The sequence below is a fragment of the Anomaloglossus baeobatrachus genome, chromosome 12 (assembly GCF_048569485.1).
Source record: "Anomaloglossus baeobatrachus isolate aAnoBae1 chromosome 12, aAnoBae1.hap1, whole genome shotgun sequence".
NCBI lineage: Eukaryota > Metazoa > Chordata > Amphibia > Anura > Aromobatidae > Anomaloglossus > Anomaloglossus baeobatrachus.
Genome location: NC_134364.1, coordinates 53,281,554 through 53,300,683, shown reverse-complemented (window position 1 = coordinate 53,300,683; position 19,130 = coordinate 53,281,554). Strand labels below are relative to the sequence as shown.

Sequence of the window (19,130 nt, the reverse complement as noted above, 5' to 3'; positions counted from 1 at the left end):
TTACTGACATGGTCATATAATCCTATCAGATGGTAGATGTAAGGATACTATGACTGATGAGTCTGACTTACGCTAGGGTTGAGACGGAACGTTTCCAGTTTAGTTTCTCCAATAGGGATTTTTCCCACATCGAATGTCAGTGTATAGAGCAGGTCATTTTTTGTGATCACGTCCTCATCATGTAACATCAGATGTAAAACATTCTGAAACAGAATTTATTTGCAGACATAAATATATACCATATATATCTTATCACACTTACAGGACTGTAGAAGAATGCGCCCGATGCCAAATGTCTGCAAATACCTATTTAAAGAAACCGTTCAAGCAAACCTGAGGCACTTATAGCCCAGGGCCGGCGGGCAGTGCCAGGCTTCTCTAGTTAGTGTTCTGTGAATCCCCCATCTCAAGTATCACCAGTTAGACCTGACACCATAAGGCTATGTGTGCACAGTACGAGTTTCATGGCGTTTTTGCGCGTTTTTTTTGATGCATTTTTGGTCTTAAATCTGCATGACTCTGCTTCCCCAGCAAAGTCTATGAGTTTTCATTTTTGCTTTCCGCACAGTGCAGTTTTGTTTTAGGTGTGTTTTTGTGGTGACCACAAAGATGCAACATGTCAATTATTTCAGCGTTTTTCACCCATGCAATACATTGGAAAAACGCAGCAACAAAAACGCGGCAAAAAAACACAGTAAAACGTGCAAAAACACATGCTTTTTTTATGCTTTTTGTACCGCGGGTGCGCTTTGTGCGTTTTTTTGTGGCCAAAAACAGTGCATCTTTGTGGTCACAAAACAAGGCAATGTGCACACATAGCCTTAGGGGTACTTTGCACGTTGCGACATCGCACCTGCGATATCGTCGGGGTTAAATAGAAAGGGATGCACATCCATCGCCGGTAACGATGTTGCAACGTGTAAAGCCTAGGAGAGAAGATGAACGAGTGTGAAACAGTCAAAAATCGGTGATCTGTATCACGTCGTTCATTTTCATAATGTCGGTGCTTCGGCAAGTACGATGTTGCTCCTCGTTCCTGCGGCAACATACATCGCTGTGTGTGAAGCCGCAGGAGCGAGGAACATCTCCTACCTGCGTCCCGACGGCAATGCGGAAGGAAGGAGGTGGGCGGGATGTTTACGTCCCGCTCATCTCCGCCCCTCCGCTTCTTTTGGCTGCCTGCCGTGTGACGTTGCTGTGACGCCGCACGACCCGCCCATTTTGGAAGGAGGCGGGTCGCCGGCCAGAGCGACGTCGCAGGGCAGGTAAGTGCGTGTGAAGCTGCCGTAGCGATAAAGTTCGCTACGGCAGCTCGCACTACATATCGCATGTGCGACGGGGGCGGTGACTATCGCGCTCGGCATCGCTAGCATCGGCTAGTGATGTCGCAGTGTGCAAAGTACTCCTTAGAGTATGTTCTCATGTGACACATTTGCAACAGTTTTTTTCTACACCAAAACCAGAGTGGCATAAACCATGAATAAGGCTTAGCTGAAACGCGTTGGTTTTCTTTTGATCTGTCAGACTGCACAACTATTTTTAATGAAGAAATAAATGTGAATTTTATTGCATTCCACTTCTTTTGTGGTCTAGTTCTTGCATCCCTAGATGCTCCTATCCTATCCTGTGCACCCCGCCAAGGTTTTCTTCCGGGCAAATGACTTGTGTACTGGCGCTCGTTAATAGTGGATTGAGGGGCTGAAATTAATATATCTAGATACACCATAAATAAAAAGACAGACTGGTACATACGCCGAATAAGAACTTATTCAGATGTCCGTGAAACCCTTTCTGAACATGGATAGCAATTCATGGACTGTTCGCGGGTCTCCCAATACAAGTTCTCACACAGGGATCATCACACGTCTCCCACACTCTTGCCTTGCATATCTCCACACTTCTTCATAACTAGGTAGATTTGCAGTTCAGGACGTTATGAAATCCTTGTGACGTCTGGTAGATGTAGTGGCAGCGTCACGCTAATTTCAGGGGAACGTTGTATTTTTTAATATGATATGTGTACGGTAATTATCCATGAGCACTAATGAAAGCCTCTTACCTTCACATTATTGCAGAGAGTAAACTGAAAAGTCTCATTCCACACAGGGTCGCTGGTGTTTGATATAGTCCTGGTCTGTACGGTTTTATTAGTGCAGGAGGGCAGCCACAGACATACGTAGCAATCAGCATTGCTCACTGGAATGGAAAATCAGACATTAATTAGATACCATAATTAAAGGGACTCTCTAGTTAAAACAAGTGTGCACCTATTCATTGACCAGTGGGGAAGGGGGGGGCTTACTGTTTGGAGACATACCAATCAGCAAATGCAGAAATCACCCCAATTTTCATCCCTGTTCTAAAACGGAGCAGCAAGTCAGACACCCGACCACCGCTCTATGCATTCTCTATACCGAAAAATGCTGAGCGCAGCACTCAGCAGCACCAGAGGGACTGAATGGAGCGGGGGTCCAACCTTGTGAACAGTCGCCCAGTTATAAAAGGGATAAAAGTTCCCCATTCTGCAGATCGGTGCAGTACATGAACCCACACCAATCAACAAGTTATCACCTAATGTTTATAAGGCTGATAGGCTACTTAACCAACCCATTTAAGAAATTGCTTTTAGACCAAAACTCTTACACAATTATATCAATATTTCAATATACCACTATATTAACAATTAGTGATGAGCGGGCACTACAATGCACAGGTGCTCGTAACTAGTGATAAGTGAGCACTACCATGCTCGGTACTCGTAACTAGTGATGAGCGAGCACTACCATGCTCTGTACTCGTAACTAGTGATGAGCAAGCACTACCATGCTCGGGTGCTCGGTACTCGTAACTAGTGATGAGCGGGCACTACCATGTTCGGGTGCTCGGTACTCGTAACTAGTGATGAGCGGGCACTACCATGCTCAGGTGCTATGTACTCGTAACTAGTGATGAGTGGGCACTACCATGCTCGGTACTCGTAACTAGTGATGAGCGAGCACTACCATGCTCTGTACTCGTAACTAGTGATGAGCAAGCACTACCATGCTCGGGTGCTCGGTACTCGTAACTAGTGATGAGCGGGCACTACCATGTTCGGGTGCTCGGTACTCGTAACTAGTGATGAGTGGGCACTACCATGCTCAGGTGCTCGGTATTTGTAATGAGCAGTTGGATACTCGGATGGGCTCGACTCGTGTACCGCATATAATGGAAGTAATTGGGAAGACCTTCTGGAAAAATGTTCGTGTCCCCCATTGCCTCCATTATACTACTCTGTACAAGAGTTAAGCCCATCCGATCACCAACTGCTTGTTACAAGTACTGAGCACCCGAGCATGGTAGTGCCCGCTCATCACTAGTTACGAGTACTGAGCACCCGAGCATGGTAGTGCCCGCTCATCACTAGTTACGAGTACTGAGCACCCGAGCATGGTAGTGCCCGTTCATCACTAGTTACGAGTACTGAGCACCCGAGCATGGTAGTGCTCGCTCATCACTAGTTACAAGTACAGAGCGCCCGAGCATGGTAGTGCCCGCTCAACACTAGATACGAGTACCAAGCACCCGAGCATGGTAGTGTCCTTTCATTACTAGTAACGAGTACCCGAGCATGGTAGTGTCCTTTCATTACTAGTAACGAGTACCCGAGCATGGTAGTGTCCGCTCATCACTAGTTACGAGTACTTAGCATGGTAGTGTCCGCTCATCACCATTAACAATCTAATACTGTATACTAAACTCCGCTATACTTTTATACTAATACTCTAATTCTAATACTCCAATGTACCAATACTCCATTACATTATTATACTAATACTCTTTTATACCTATATAATTTAGTATAGTATTATACTAATACTATTATACCAATATTACAATAATAATATTCCTTTACAGTATTTTACCACTTCACTATTACCCTAATGCTTCATTACACTATTAAACCAGCAGTTCCAGCAGGTAACATACACCCTGTAACCCCTCATACGTACTCAGGTCAGCCCATGGAATATGTGCGGCCTGTACAACCTTGACCGTTAACAAGCTGAGTGCACTTTCCTCCTGTAATGAGAGAGTTGTATTAGTACAATATCAATATAGTAATATGTATGAACATGGCAATATAATATAATTGTAAATGACATATTACATTTATCAAAATAGTGCAGAAGTGGTGTACAATTCTACAAGGCATAGCGGGCTGTAAAGGCATTGGATTAATTACGGTACTTACAAATCACCACCAGTGAGCTAATGCATCACATCTTGGTTATGTAACAAGACAATACCCTTCATTCGAAGATGATGAAAATATGAATTTAAGCCATTTCTTCCATTGTGCATCCTCACCAATCCTGGTCATTGTAAAGCCAGCAACCAAACATATGAAACGCGCATTGGGGTGTTTCTGCGGGTCTTCCTCTTTATCACCAATATCTCGTAGCGCTCGTAATATATGAGCACCCAATATGGAGTATAATAGTGTTTTTCTTATTCATTGTACTGTCATGTTATAATTTTTGTGCATTGTATTGCCTATTTATACATATTGTATATCAGTGTGACCATAGTCCCCTCACTTGTTTGTCTTTTTGTGTGTTAAATTTTAACGTATTTAATAAAATTTAGAATTTTTATTATTTTTTTTGTCCAATTTGGCCCTCCTTTTCTGATACAACAAGAGAGCAGCAGACCGAGGCGTCCAATTCACAATTTTCCTGCCTTTGGACTGACTTGCAGCTCAAAGCCTATGGTGTCATTTCTACATGCAGAAAGACACTTTTTCTGGGTCAGCCATTACTATTTAAAGGTTTATTTTAACCCCCTTTTTTTCCTCTTAAAATCCTCTACTGATCCCCCACTGTTCCTCAGTGTCACTGATCAGGTTCCCCGCCAGTCTCCTCGCTTCCTTTTTTCAGTGGTGATGGCCATTACCGACCCTGGAGCGATGCGGATCAGAGGAACAGGTGGGGACTGTAGACGAATATGGGTTTTTTTGTTTTGTTTTTAAAGGAAAATAATAAAAGGGTGGACCGCCCCTCTTAATTTAATCTCCAAATAACCAAAGAAGCTCAAGGCACAAGCCTTTGATGACAGCCGTATAGATTATCTGACAGGACAACAATCAATAATGATAATCCGCTCCATGACAAGGTGACTCATCCCAATGCTGATCCTCCAAAACAACATCTATCTGGACAAATATTTTCACACGTATGGAATCTTAGGAATACAATCCTCGTAATGTCTGTTATGACTTTCTAATCTGCTGGAAAATAAAGACCTATTTGGAAATTAATAGGGCTCAAGACAAAGAAAAGGAATCCTTACAACAGTGTTGGGATGGGCCTACTAACCAGTCTTTCCAGAAATGGTGTATACATATATATTATCGGGACACAATGATGGTGCAATACAAATTAGGCAGCACCTCCTATCTCCAGGTGTATACATCTTTAGTCAACAATTAAAAGGGGTATTCTCCTCTCCAAAATCCTATCCCAATAATAATAAAAAATAATAAATAATAATAATAATCATAAATAATAATATCAAATACCTCCAATTAGAAATGTAGTATAGTTCTCCTGCTTATCTATGTCACTTACCTCATGTGCAGAGTATTGCAGCTTAGGTATCCATGGTTATGACCACTCATATAGTGAGTTAGTTGGTTGATAGATGTTGTAACCATGGATACCTAAACTGCAATGCCCTGCACATGAGGTATGTGATATAGATAATCAGGAGAACTATACTACATTTCTAATTGGAGGTATTTACTAAGATTATTATCATAATACCTACTTCATATTGGGATAGGATCTTTGAGATGGGAATATCCCTTTAAGTAAAGAATTTCGGCTCATTGTGTAATCTGGTAAAGTAGTGCAAATCACAGCTAACAGCAATTACAATTAAAACAATTTTTAATAAATTATCACCTGTCATGAGGTGACTTGGAGCAAAAATAAATGACCATCATTTAACCAACAACTGGCTTTAGAAACTCATGGTAATTTGTTTGACTGCCACCTAGTGGAAGGAGAAATCCTAAAATTCAGCTTCAATCTACATGGCTTAGACCCAGATCTTTATATGCAGACATGTGTTTCGGGGCACTGCCACTCCTCAGTGCAAAGAATGAGATCTGATTTGGCTGTATTATGTATTATTTTTTACATACCGTTAGCAAGGTTTTATTTTTCCTAGACTTTAAAAAGGGTCTAGGCCCTAGACCCTTTTTAAAGTCTAGGAAAAATAAAACCTTGCTAACGGTATGTAAAAAATAATACATAATACAGCCAAATCAGATCTCATTCTTTGCACTGAGGAGTGGCAGTGCCCCGAAACACATGTCTGCATATAAAGATCTGGGTCTAAGCCATGTAGATTGAAGCTGAATTTTATTTATTTTATTTTATTTTTTATGTGCGGCCCACTTACTCTGACGAGTTTGAGACCCCTGGTCTAGGGTTTCCTAGACTAAAATTGGTAGAAAGCCTCTAATTTGGTTTCACTATTTTAAAGAGGTATTTTTAATCTCATCATAGACCTTTTTCGCATATACACAGGAAAAGACAAATATCTGATATGTGCCCCTCATCGGCCATCGCACCAGGTGAGGCAGCTGCTGGGCATGGATAACGCGGCTGGGCACGGAGAACACGGCTGGGCGCGGAGAACGCGGCTGGGCGCGAAGAACGCGGCTGGGCGCGGAGAGGTATGGTGGTCACAGAGGCAGGTCCTGTGTCGATCAGACATTTATAGCATATTCTATGGACATGCAATAAATATTAAAGATGGGAAAATTCATAAATCGAGCCGTATTATACAGGTATATCTACAGAATAATGAAATGTATAACGACAATAAACCTCTCCTTCTCATACATGATAGAAAACCATAAACAAAACCCATAATAAATATGTGCACACATCAATACATGACGGGATGACGGCCTGCGGTAAGCCATGATGACTAATGACTAGTTATAGGTGTACATTAAATATAACAAGCAGTTACCAGCTATTACTAAAGGGAGGTCTCCTGGTAAAACTACAATCTCTCGTAGGCCTGAAGACCATGATAATCGTGAAATGATCAATGATACAATTGGAATGAGCGATTCGTACACCAGGCAGACAATTATTTACATTTTGTAATAAATCATTAGTGTACGATCATTTCATGGCCACATAAATCACATCTGCTCGTCTCTTAAGCAGAAGCAACGTAATAATTTTTGCTAATAAACGATTTCATTAATGAGAATTTTTGGACATATCGTGTGGTCCTTCACCTGATAATGGCAATTATTGTGCACGATGAGTTGTAAGCGTCCAATCTTTACGACTATTTATGTAAATGGACCTTTAGTTATAACAAGAACTACAAAGATTAAGACCCTGATTCATGAAGAACTGGCGTTTTATACAACTGGAGTAACAGGCGCTAAAATCCATGTGTGCTCCTCTTCTTGGTGAACCATTCAGTATTTTTCTGTTGCAGTTTACGCCACTCTTTTGCCATGTTCCTAGCTGCTAAGCTCCGGTCACTTTCTAAAACGTTGTTGGGACTTGGAGGATATGGAGCAAAAATATCAGAAAGGCGCAAAATGTCTAACTAGGAGTTGTTAAAAAAAATTGTAGACATTGCAAAACATTTTGCAGCAAATTTCTGAAACAAACTGATGAATTGGGGTTTAAGAATGTCAGATAGTGGGGTCTACACCACACACCAATTCTGCTTGGAGCATACAGTGCTCTTTGCAATTTACATTCATTGTATTCACTCAATATTAAATAGCAAACGTATTAATACAATTAAAGAAAAAACACAAACAGAAGCTAAAAGTACAGACTAATGGCATAGGTAGAACCCGCATAAGTCAATGGCCACATTTAGTGTTGCGTAAACGCTGGATTTTTTTAGCCATTGTGATTAAATCCAGAATTACTACACAGTAACTATTAAAAAGCCATCGACCATTGAGGACCCTCAAATTAAAAAAAAACCCAAACCTCTACACAGAAGGTATCGATTCTGAAAACTAAGGCAGCAACACAGATGATCCTAGGACCAGACACATCAATTGCATTTACCCCCAAACCAGAAAAGTCAGGGGCCACTGCACAGAGAATGGAAACATCAAAGGTCACTGCCCCGAGACCAGAAATATCAGAGGCCACTATCCAGAGAGCAGAAACCACAAAACTCACTGCCATAAGACCATAAAAGTTAGGACACTTTCCCCGAGGCCACAAACTTTCAAGGCTTCTGTCCAGAGACCAGAAATCTCAAAGCTTACTGTCCCAAGATCATAAAAGTCAAAACACTGCCCTGGGACCAAAACTTGCAAAAGCCTACTGCCCCGAGACCAGAAACCTCAAAGCTCACTGCCCCAAAATAGGAAAAGTCAGGTCATTGCCACAAGACTAGAAACGCTTGAAGCCACTGCCGAGACCAAAAAGTCACAGACCACTGCTCCAAGACCAGAAAGGCCACTGCCAAGAGACCAGAAACCTCAAAGCTCCCTGCTCCAAGATCATAAAAGTCAAGACACTGCCCAGAGACCAGAAACATCCAAGTCTACTGCCCCGAGACCAGACACCTCAAAGCTCACTAAACCAAGATAGGAAAAGACAGGATACTGCCTCAAGACAAAAAAATTCCGAGGCTACTGGATAGAGACCATAACCCTTAAAGCGCACTACCCAAAGATCAGACAAGTCAGGACACTGCACAGAGACCAGAAACATCCAAGGCAACTGGCCAGAGACCATAAACATAAGAAGTCACTGCCGAGACAAAAAAAAAGTCAGAGACAACAGCTTCAAGACCAGAAATGTCAGAGGCCACTGCCTGCAGACCAGAAACCTCAAAGCTCACTGCCCCAAGATCATAAAAGTGAAGACACTGGCCAGAGACCAGAAATGTCCAAGGCTACTGTCCAGAGACCAGAAATCTCAAAGCTCACTGCCTGAATATCTGAGAAATCAGGACACTGCCCTGAGACCACAAACGTGCGAGGCTACTACTCAGAGACCAGAAACCTCAAACCTCACTGCCCCAAGATCATAAAAGTGAAGACACTGGCCAGAGACCAGAAAAGTCCAAGGCTACTGGCCAAAGACAAGAAACGTTAGAAGCCACTGCCGAGACCAGAAAAGGCAGGGACTACTGCTTCAAGACACGAAATGTCAGAGGCCACTGTCCGCAGACCAGAAACATCAAAGATCACTGCCCCAAGATCATAAAAGTGAAGACACTGCTCCGAGACCAGAAACGTCCAAGGCTACTGCCCTGAGACCAGAAACCGCAAAGCTCACTGCCCGAGACCAGAAACGTCCAAGGCTACGGGCCAGAGACCAGAAACGTTAGAAGCCGCTGCTAAGACAGAAAAAGTCAGAGACCGCTGCTCCAAGACCAGAGACTTCTGAGGCCACTGACTCCAGACCAAAAACATCAAAAGGTCACTGCAAAAAGACCAGAAACCTCAAAGCTCACTGCCCCAAGATCATAAAAGTCAGGACATTGCCCTGAGACCAGGAACGTCCACGGCTACTGCCCAGAGATGAAAAACCTCAAACGCTCACTTCCACAATATCAGAAAAGTCAAGACACTGCCCCGAGACTAGAAATGTCCAGAGGCCTCAAAGCTTACTACCCCAAGATAGGAAAAGGCAGGATAGAGCCCCAAGACCAGAAACATCTAAGGCTACTAACCAGAGACCAGAAACTTTAGAAGCCATTGTCGAGACCCGAAAGGTCAGAGACCACTGCTCCAAGACCAAAAACTTCAGAGGCCACTGCCCCCAGACCAAAAACATCAGAGGCCACTGCCCTCAGACCAGAAACTTCAAAGCTCAAATGTTAGAAGCCACTGCCGAGACCAAAAAAGTCAGAGACTACTGCTCCAAGACCAGAAATGTCAGAGGCCACTACCACCAGACCAGAAATTATCAGAGGCCTTTTTGCCCCAGACCAGAAACGTCAGTGTTGCACAGTCCCACGACATTCTGTCTATTGTTCCAAGATCCTCAATTAATCAAAAGTAAACATGTCCATATAGATTTCTGTAACTGTACTATAATCCATAAAATGAAACTACTATATCATAAACAAAAGCCACATTATTACACGAGGCAGAATATTCATGGCAATTGAAATATAATAAATTGAAGAAGGGACAAGAATAAATAAGTCAGACTCACGCGATAGGAGATAGCAGAAGGTCTCCGAGCCATCCTTGTATTGAGAGCTCTGTGCATATTACATTAGAGTCCGGTAAATGGATGGAGAATATAACCATATGTCACTCACTGACAATAAAAGATGAAACTCCGGAGTGAGCTTTGTGGAAAGATTAGAGTAGATGTAAATATACATTGCTCACCACGCCTGCTTCTAAATTATAGACACCATTACATATAAACACCTCCTTCATTCTGCACTTCAAAGATCATCAGCGAGGTATGGATGGGAGGAGGCGGACGGGCCATCCATGCAATTAATATTAACGGCAAGGTAATGAGCAATGAAATTACACCTCTGTACGAAAAGGAAATGATAGAAAACTATTATTTATGTAACTTTCACACAATTTAACAATTTCACACACTACAGAATATGGAACTTGTCTGGAGTAAAACTATGTGCACAAGGAGTCTTTTTTTTGCTGAGTTTTCATAGTAGAAACTCAAAAGTTTTTGAAGAGTTTTGAAATTTGGAGAAGAATTTGAAGAGTTTCTGCTCAAAATAAACTGTGTGCAGAGCCTAGAGGTCCCTTGCTGTGAGCGGCTGGAGGGAGCAGGCTCGTTCTGGCCCACAGCTGAGCAGGAGGATCCTTAGGTGGGCCTCTTTGCAGTAGTAGGTCACTTACACTCTAAACAGGATTATTAGTTGACACAATACACTTGTTTCACTATGTACCGTATTTTTCTTTTTATAAGGCTGGAGTCACACTTGTGATTGGAAAATCGGACCGATTCTCATGCTAGAAAGTAGCATGAGCTCTGTCCGAGTGTTGATCCGTGTGCAATGCAACTGCAATGTGATTCTGGGATTTTTCTCTAGATTGTAGTCCGTGTGCAATCCATGTGTGATCCATGTGTGATTCTTTTTTATTCTCAGCAGCTATGTCATCAACCATTCAGCTCTGCTACATGCCAGCTGATAGACACAGACAGAGCCGCGCGATCAGAATGAGCTTGGATGAACTTCACCCGACTTCATTGTCATCCTGCGGCTCTGTGTGTCATGGCCCGATTTTCGGTCACCGGTGAAGGTCTCACCGGTGACCGTAAATACCCTGAGTGACTGAAGTGATCTGCGTGATCAGCGGTGCCGTCACTGAGGTTACCCGCGGCCACATTTGAAGTCCTCCACCTGAGATCTGTGGCCACGGGTAACCTGAGTGACATCATCGATGATAGCGCGACTCACTTCAGTTGCTCTGTGGAGCTCACAGAGAGCGGTCGTATTCTGTGACCGCTCTCCGTCAGCTTCATGTAGCAGAGCTAAGAGCGTCGTGGGACGTCGTGGGGATTACGCCGGACCTTGATGGGTATTTGGGAACTTTAATAAAGTGGTGAAAGAGGGTGTGTTTTTTTGTCATTTATTCCAAATAAAGGATTTTTGGGTGTATGTGTTTATTTTCTTTAACTTACAGGTTAATCATGGAAGGTATCTCGGGGGAGACGCCTGCCATGATTAACCTAGGACTTAGTGGCGGCTATGGGCTGCCATTAACTCCTTATTACCTTAATTGCCACCGCACCAGGGCAATTCGGGATGAGCCGGGTACATCTAATGGATGTGGCAATTCCGGGCGGCTGCTGGCTGATATTTTTAGGGTGGGGGGCACCCCATAACGTGGGGCTCCCCATCCTGACAATACCAGCCTACAGCCATATGACTTTACCTTGGCTGGTATCAAAATTGGGGGGGACCGCACGCCGTTTATTTTTAATTATTTATTTTTTTATTTTACTGCACGATATAGATTCGCCCACCGGCAGCTGTGATTGAGTTACAGCTGTCTCACTGCAACCAATGTGGGGGCGTGTCTGACTGCAACAAATCATAGGCACCGGTGGGCGTGGAAAGCAGTGAATACGTGATGGAATAATGAGCGGCCGGCTTTTTCAAAAGAGGAAAAGCCGCCGGAGCTTTGTGACAGCTGTGCAGCGCCGCGCCTGTGATCGGTGAGTATGAGAGAGGGGGTGGGAGAGACCGACAGAGAGAATAGAGACCAAGAGGGAGAGACCGACTGACAGAGAGAGATTGACCGACATCGACAGACCTCATTCATTTACAGTGTTCTCTGCAACATGCGATAAATGTATTTAGAAAAACACGTCACTAGGATGGTCTGTGTGCCGTCCGTGTGACATCAGTTTTTTTTCTCGCACCCATAGACTTGCTTTGGAGTGACTCGCGCGAGAAACTCTAAAAATCGCAGCATGCTGCAATTTTTTTCTCAGTCAGATTTGACCTGAGAAAAAAATAGCAGATCGGAGCTGCCTCATTGCTTAACATTGGTCCGAGTGCAATGCAAGCTTTTCTCGCATTGCACTCGTGCGAGTTAATCGCAAAAATCCAGCCTAAGATGCACCAGATAAGACGCACTCCAAATTTATAGAAGGAAAAAAATAATGGTGTCTGTCTGATAATCTGGTGGTGTCTTACCAAGGGGGAGGGTGGCAGCGGGGTGGAGCGAGGTCAAAAGAGGCAGGGGCGGTGGGTGGAATAGGGCGATGCTGCCCCAGGTGTGCCAGATGCTCGTTGCGGGCGCTGTGAGGCAGAACATACAGTGCGGGCTTCAAAGAAATGGCACCCATAGTCGGCGCATGGTCAGATTGGTTCAATGACAAGCCGAGATCTCATCTGCACATGCGCCACCTCCGGGCGTCATTTTCCTTAACTTCGCTGCTGGGAAATGAAAGGGTCAGATGCGGTACAGACGAGATCTTGAACAGAGAGCTCAATCTGCACATGTGCCGACTTCGGGCGCCATTAATTGAAGACAAAAACACCTTCAGAGTTGACAATTCTTTCTATTTCCATGCTGAAAAAAAAATAACAGTTGAGAAAAAATGTGCACTAGGCGTTTTTTTCCCCCCTATTGGTATCATCAAGAAACTTATTCACTAAGTATTTGAGGTGGTTTATAATGTAAATATTGGAGCAAACTATCTCTACGTTCCCTGGAAAAAACAAACAAAATAAGTTTCTAATAAAAACATACTGAGCTTTTTGTGCACTTTTCAGTGCAGATTTTGGTAAAGATTTTGTATATGAGCTTTTTGTACACTTTTTAGTGCAGATTTTGACAAAGTTTCTCTCCTTGAGCCGTTTCTTTTGCTTCAAATTCACTCTGTGGCCACATTTGGAGCTTTTTTTCAGGCAGAAAGGCCACACATATTGGAATGTTGCTTCTTTTTACACTAGGGATGGAAGGGGCCTAAAAAAAAAAAAAAAAAACACTTAGGTGCACTACTGCAGTGTTTTCCCATTTAAATAGAAACGGTATTTAATGTGTATTTACAGAGGATTCTCACGTAGATTTTGTAGAAGAACCCGCTCCAAAATCCATGAGTGCGATATTTTAGAACATCTGCCTTAAAAACTGGAGACATTGTAGGTGCCATTTTGGCAAGGTTTTTGTGTATTGGGGAGGTTTATTTCTCATTCATTAGCTTCATTTTCAGCTTTTTTTTTTATAAACCAAAACACTGCATCATGTGCACTATATAATACGTTTTCACACTTGACTCAATAGTAAAATTATTCAGTATCTGAAGTGTTTTTTTTTTCTTTTTATGTGAGTTTGGAGCAGAATTTGCTCCACAATCTTTATAATTAACCACAGTGTGAATATACTCTAATAACAGACATAAGCTGTGCACTGTAGTGACTACCTGTTATTTTACATTGGCTTTCTTTGGTCAGGTTTTTAAACATGCAAGGTAATATGGTGCGGGTTGGCAATCAAAAAACAACTAAAAACTTAAAAAGGAATCTGTCAGCAGGTCTTTGCTGTGTAATCTGAGCATGATATGAGGACAGAGACCCTGATTCCAGTGATGTGTCACTTACAAGCTGGTGTGTTGCTGTTTCAATAAAATTAGTGTTTCATCAGCAGGAGATTATCACCACAAGACTAGTTGTCTCATGCCATGTAGTCCTCCTGCTCTGTATAACCCCACTCGCTCCACCTCCTGCTCTGTATAACCCCACGCGATCCACCTCCTGCTTTGTATAACCCTTCCACCTCCTGCTCTGTATAACCCCTCCACCTCCTGCTCTGTATAACCCCACCACCTCCTGCTCTGTATAAGCCCACCCTCACCACCTCCTGCTCTGTATAACCCCTCCACCTCCTGCTCTGTATAACCCCCCCCCCACCTCCTGCTCTGTATAAGCCCACCCTTACCACTTCCTGCTCTGTATAAGCCCACCCCCACCACTGATGAGCAGCTTTCGGTCAGTGTACACAGCTGCCAATCAGTGGTGTGGGCATGGGTTATAAAGGGCTCAGTATTTTGAGACCTACTAGATTTACAGCAGAGAAGACAGGAACTGTATCAAAATGACAGCATGAGGACCTGCACGTGACACATTGCTGGAATCAGGGTCTCAGCCCCTACATCATGCTGCTCTCGGATTACATAGCAAAAATCTGCTGACAGATTGCCTTTAAGGGGTACTTCTCACATAGCGAGATCGCTGCTGAGTCACAGGTTTTGTGACATACCAGTGACCTCATCAGCGATCTCGCTGGGTGTGACACTAAGCAGCGACCTGGCCCCTGCTGTGAAATCGCTGATCGTTACACACAGTGCTGGTTAATTTTTTGCTCGTTGCTTACCTGCTGTGAAGCACACATCGCTGTGTTTGAAAGTGAGAGAGCAATGATCTGAATGTGCAGGGAGCCAGCTTCTGAGGATGCTGGTAACCAAGGTACACATCGGGTAACTAAGCGAAGCGCTTTGCTTGGTTACCCGATATTTACCTTGTTTACCAGCATATGCCGCTCTCAGGCTGCCAGTGCTGGCTCCCTGGACACGTAGCCAGAGTACACACCGGGTAACTATGCTTTGCTTAGTAACCCGATGTGTACCCTGGCTACGAGTGCAGGGAGCCAGCGCTAAGCGGTGTGTGCTGGTAACCAGGGTAAATATCGGGTAACCAAGCAAAGCATTTTGCTTGGTTACCCGATATTTACCTTGGTTACCAAGCGCAACATCGTTTCCACAAATTGCTGGTGGCTGGTCACTGGGGAGATCTGCCTGATTGACAGCTCACCAGTGACCATGTAGCGACGCACCAGTGATCCTGACCAGGTCATATTGTGGTCGGAATCACTGGTACGTCGTTTAGTGAGACGGTGCCCTAAGTCAGAATTATTAGTTGTAAACAAAACAAAAAAAAAAACAAAGTCACCACACACCACCATTTTGGAAATACTTACATCCACGTTTCCTTATACTACAGGTGAAGGGATGTTTACTGCTATTCTTAGGAATTCTTGTTAGAGATTAACAGGATTAGAGACTGGAGTTATCCTGTGGAGTGATTATAATTCCAGATATTTTATGATAAGCAGCGCTGAGTCACTCTTAATCCTTGAATACTCTATCTTCAGGGCTATGTCACACTGGTCAGTCAGTATTCATGAGGTAAGCAGTGACCTTCTTTATGGATATTCTAAAGGCCCCATACACAGACTAATTTTGACTGAACCTGCAGATATTGATGGAATCGGCGAACAGTTTAATGTGTATGGGGAGCGCCGGCTGACAGATTGTGGGGGAAACATTGGACATCCGATCGCATTGTTCTCCCGCTATAGGCCGAGGTGTCAACCGGCGACTTTCTCATACAGATCATAGGAGCAGTCGGCCAAAAAAGGGCTCCTGTGTATGGCCATATCAGCCAAGAAAGCAGATCGTTAGACCAACAGCCACCTAGTGTGTAGGTATGGCTGGCTTAGGATTTTCAGCTCCAATCAAAATTATTTTTAAATATTGATATTGGTATTCATGTGTGTGGTATTCATTTACCAGCGCCCTACAACACAGAGAAACCAACACTACAGACAATAAGCCCAGAGGCGCAATTAGAGGTTGATGGGCCCCCATGCAAAATTTGGACCTGCGTTCACCCCTTATGTTGGTCAGATGTATCTATATATGTATAAATTTAATATACTAAATCCTATAAAGACATACGAGTTGCCCCCGATTATGTAGTAATGTCCCCCACCTTGTTGTAATGGTCCCCATCCTGGGCTCCTTCCTGATTAATATGTTCCCCATCCTGGTATAAACTGGACCCCTCCTCTTGGTATATACTGCCCCCTTGCTGGTATATATGATGTTTCTCTCCAGTGCCCCTGCTGATATATATAGCCCACCTCCTAAAATATATGTTCCTCTTCTTGGCCCCTCCTGGTATATACTGCACTCACCACCTCCCCGGCTCCCACGCCGCATGGCATCATCCTCTATAGCTGGTCCGCAGCTTTCATCGGGGTCTGTGCTATGGCAGAGCATGACATCATTGGCATGTGCCACCTCAGTCATGGGGACACCGTGTGATACCAATGTGATATGACTGAAGAATGAGTGGGATGTAGATAGGGATCATAATCAAAAGATAGGAGTGATCCCAGATATTATTTGACCTATCAATAATTCAGTATCAAAGAGAGATGTCCTCTGGATAACCAATTTTACCATGATGAAGAATACGTGTCAAACAGGTCTTGAAGCAAAACCACGATAATGAGGAAGTAACATTTACAGTTCCACAGTCAGGAAATTTGTGGTTATTTGACAACAGTTGCAAGGAAGCTGGCCTGTAAAATTAACGTCTCCTTGAAATATCTCCAGGAAACTGTGGTCGACCAGTTGTCAACTGGCTAAATGTGCAGAAAATGTGCAGGAAGCTGCTGGTGCCCACAGCAGCTTGTGGTCAAGTTACATGACTCAGCTGTCACATGCTGGTCACCAATTAACCATTCACAATTGCAATACTGCATTTGCACATGACTACAAATTTTCCTATAAAAATACACCGGACTCGCTTAATGTTAGGGGGACATTTCCAGGACGCTGAAGTGTACGCAGTACTCCTGTGATGCAAGATGCCATGTTGTTTCCTACTCATTAAATCGAGTCCCTCCGAAGAGAAGGATTGCTACAACATACGGTAATGTTGATGCATATTTCTGTTATTGTATAACATTCTATGACTAAAAAAGTAGTGCTAATGCCTATGAACATTGACTATTCATGTGCTATTAAAATAAATAGTATCTTGCTATAAAGAATCTTAGTATTCGTGCCTGATTAGGATATCAGTGAGCGCTTCGTAAGTACGGGCTTTCAGCCCCCTTTTTAGTAGAATTTAGCAAGACACACCGATGAAAGTTGCCGGCTTTTGTTTGCGAGTATCTGCACTGCAATACATTTCAGCAGATATGCAACCTCAGACGCACATCCAGCAGGAGCAGAGGCTGGGGCCGGCGGGTCCCCTGCAACCGCAATTGTTCTATCCATGAACAATCCTTAAATTACACATTCACAGAGCAAATATTGAAGTTATGTGTGGTAATCACAAGGAAATTAAGGGTAGGGACACACAGGGTGGCACTGATGTGGTAGACCTGTGCGCAAAAACTGGTGTGCCATTCAACTGCTACGAGGCGCTGCTGATAAGTCTTTAGCTTTGTGATTTTTTTTGTTTCTATGGTAACGAATGTTACATCACATGAAAGCCTTATGTGTCTAATATGTTTTTAAAATTTTGTCTTTGTATCTTATGGCAACAGTGTTCTACGCACGCGGGAAAAACGGCAGAGTCTAATGCAATATTCACAGCAACTGAGAGCAGAGGAGGGATAAAATTCTTGTTTCTGCAAGGAAAGTCCGCGAAGGATATTCATGGTGATATGTCGCAGATATTGGGGGATCAAGGCCCTTCATATTCCACAGTTAAGAACTGGGTTGCCAAATTTAAAACGGGCCACTTCAGCCCCAATGATGAGGAACGTCCTGGACGACCGAGAGTGGTTGTTGTTCCGGAGATCGTCGATGCTGTGCACAACCTCATACTGGAGAATCTAAGAATTTCAGCTAAAGCAATAGCAGACATCATGGGGATTTCCCGTGAATGTGTTTGTGTCATTATCCATGAACATTTGGACATGAGGAAGCTTCTGCAAAGTGGGTCCCCAAATGTCTGACAACAGATCAGAGAAGCAGCGAGTGAAAACTTCCCGGTCCATTTGTCATCGTTTCCAGATTGATAAGAACTTCCTGGAGCGACTGGTCACTATGAATGAGAACTGGATTTATTTGTATGACCCTGAAAACAAGGAGCAGTGGTTCTCCTCGTCCAAAGACGTTCAGGGTGTAAATATCAGCCACTAAGGTGATGGCTGCACACCAGTGACAGTGCAAGGGGAATAAATGTAAAGCAGAAACTGCTGTATGAATACTGGCATGAAAAATACAATAGCTATATGTGAGAACTCTCTATATAGTGAACTTTTTTAGGGTTTTTGCACCCAGTTCAGACTTAGAATGGTGTTCCAGATGTTATGTCTTAATTGGCTTGTAGTCTTTCGTTTGTGAACCCGGACCCACCCACACTTATCGCCAGTCCACATTATACATATATAGCCTGGGTCTCGGCTTCCCATACACGGTAAGTTTTTTTAACTGCAAGAGAGGACACACATTAACTGGGGACCCCAATGTAAGAGAATACCGTGACGAGGTGTTGGGGCTCTGTTGTATTCATCAATTCAATACGTAAATTTCTCTTTATTCTTAAGTTCATGGCAGTTATGCAGATTCCATTGTCATACCTTCATTCTTACATATAGCTATTGTATTTTTCATGCCAGTATTCACACAGCAGTTTCTGATTTACATTTATTCCCCTTGCACTGTCACTGGTGTGCAGCCCTTCGCTCTATATAGTAAAGTTATTTTTAGGGTTTTTGCACCCAGTTCAGACTTAGAATGGTGTTCCAGACGTTATTTCTTAACTAAGGTGATGGTGTCTATGTTCTGGGATAAGGAGGGCGTGCTGCTAGTGGACTACCTTCAAAA

General features: G+C 43.4%; 1 protein-coding gene across 1 annotated transcript in view; it reads right to left on the bottom strand.

The window, feature by feature from the left end:
* Window positions 1-4,086, bottom strand: part of PLA2G4B (phospholipase A2 group IVB) — a gene marked incomplete at its 5' end in the record, with an annotated part of 46,806 nt that extends 42,720 nt beyond the window's left edge. The window contains 3 exons of the mRNA XM_075329699.1: window positions 72-203; window positions 2,060-2,196; window positions 3,993-4,086. Coding sequence (XP_075185814.1) covers window positions 72-203; window positions 2,060-2,196; window positions 3,993-4,086 — 363 coding nt within the window. The remainder of the gene's footprint in view (window positions 1-71; window positions 204-2,059; window positions 2,197-3,992) is intronic.
* Window positions 4,087-19,130: the final 15,044 nt, after the last annotated feature.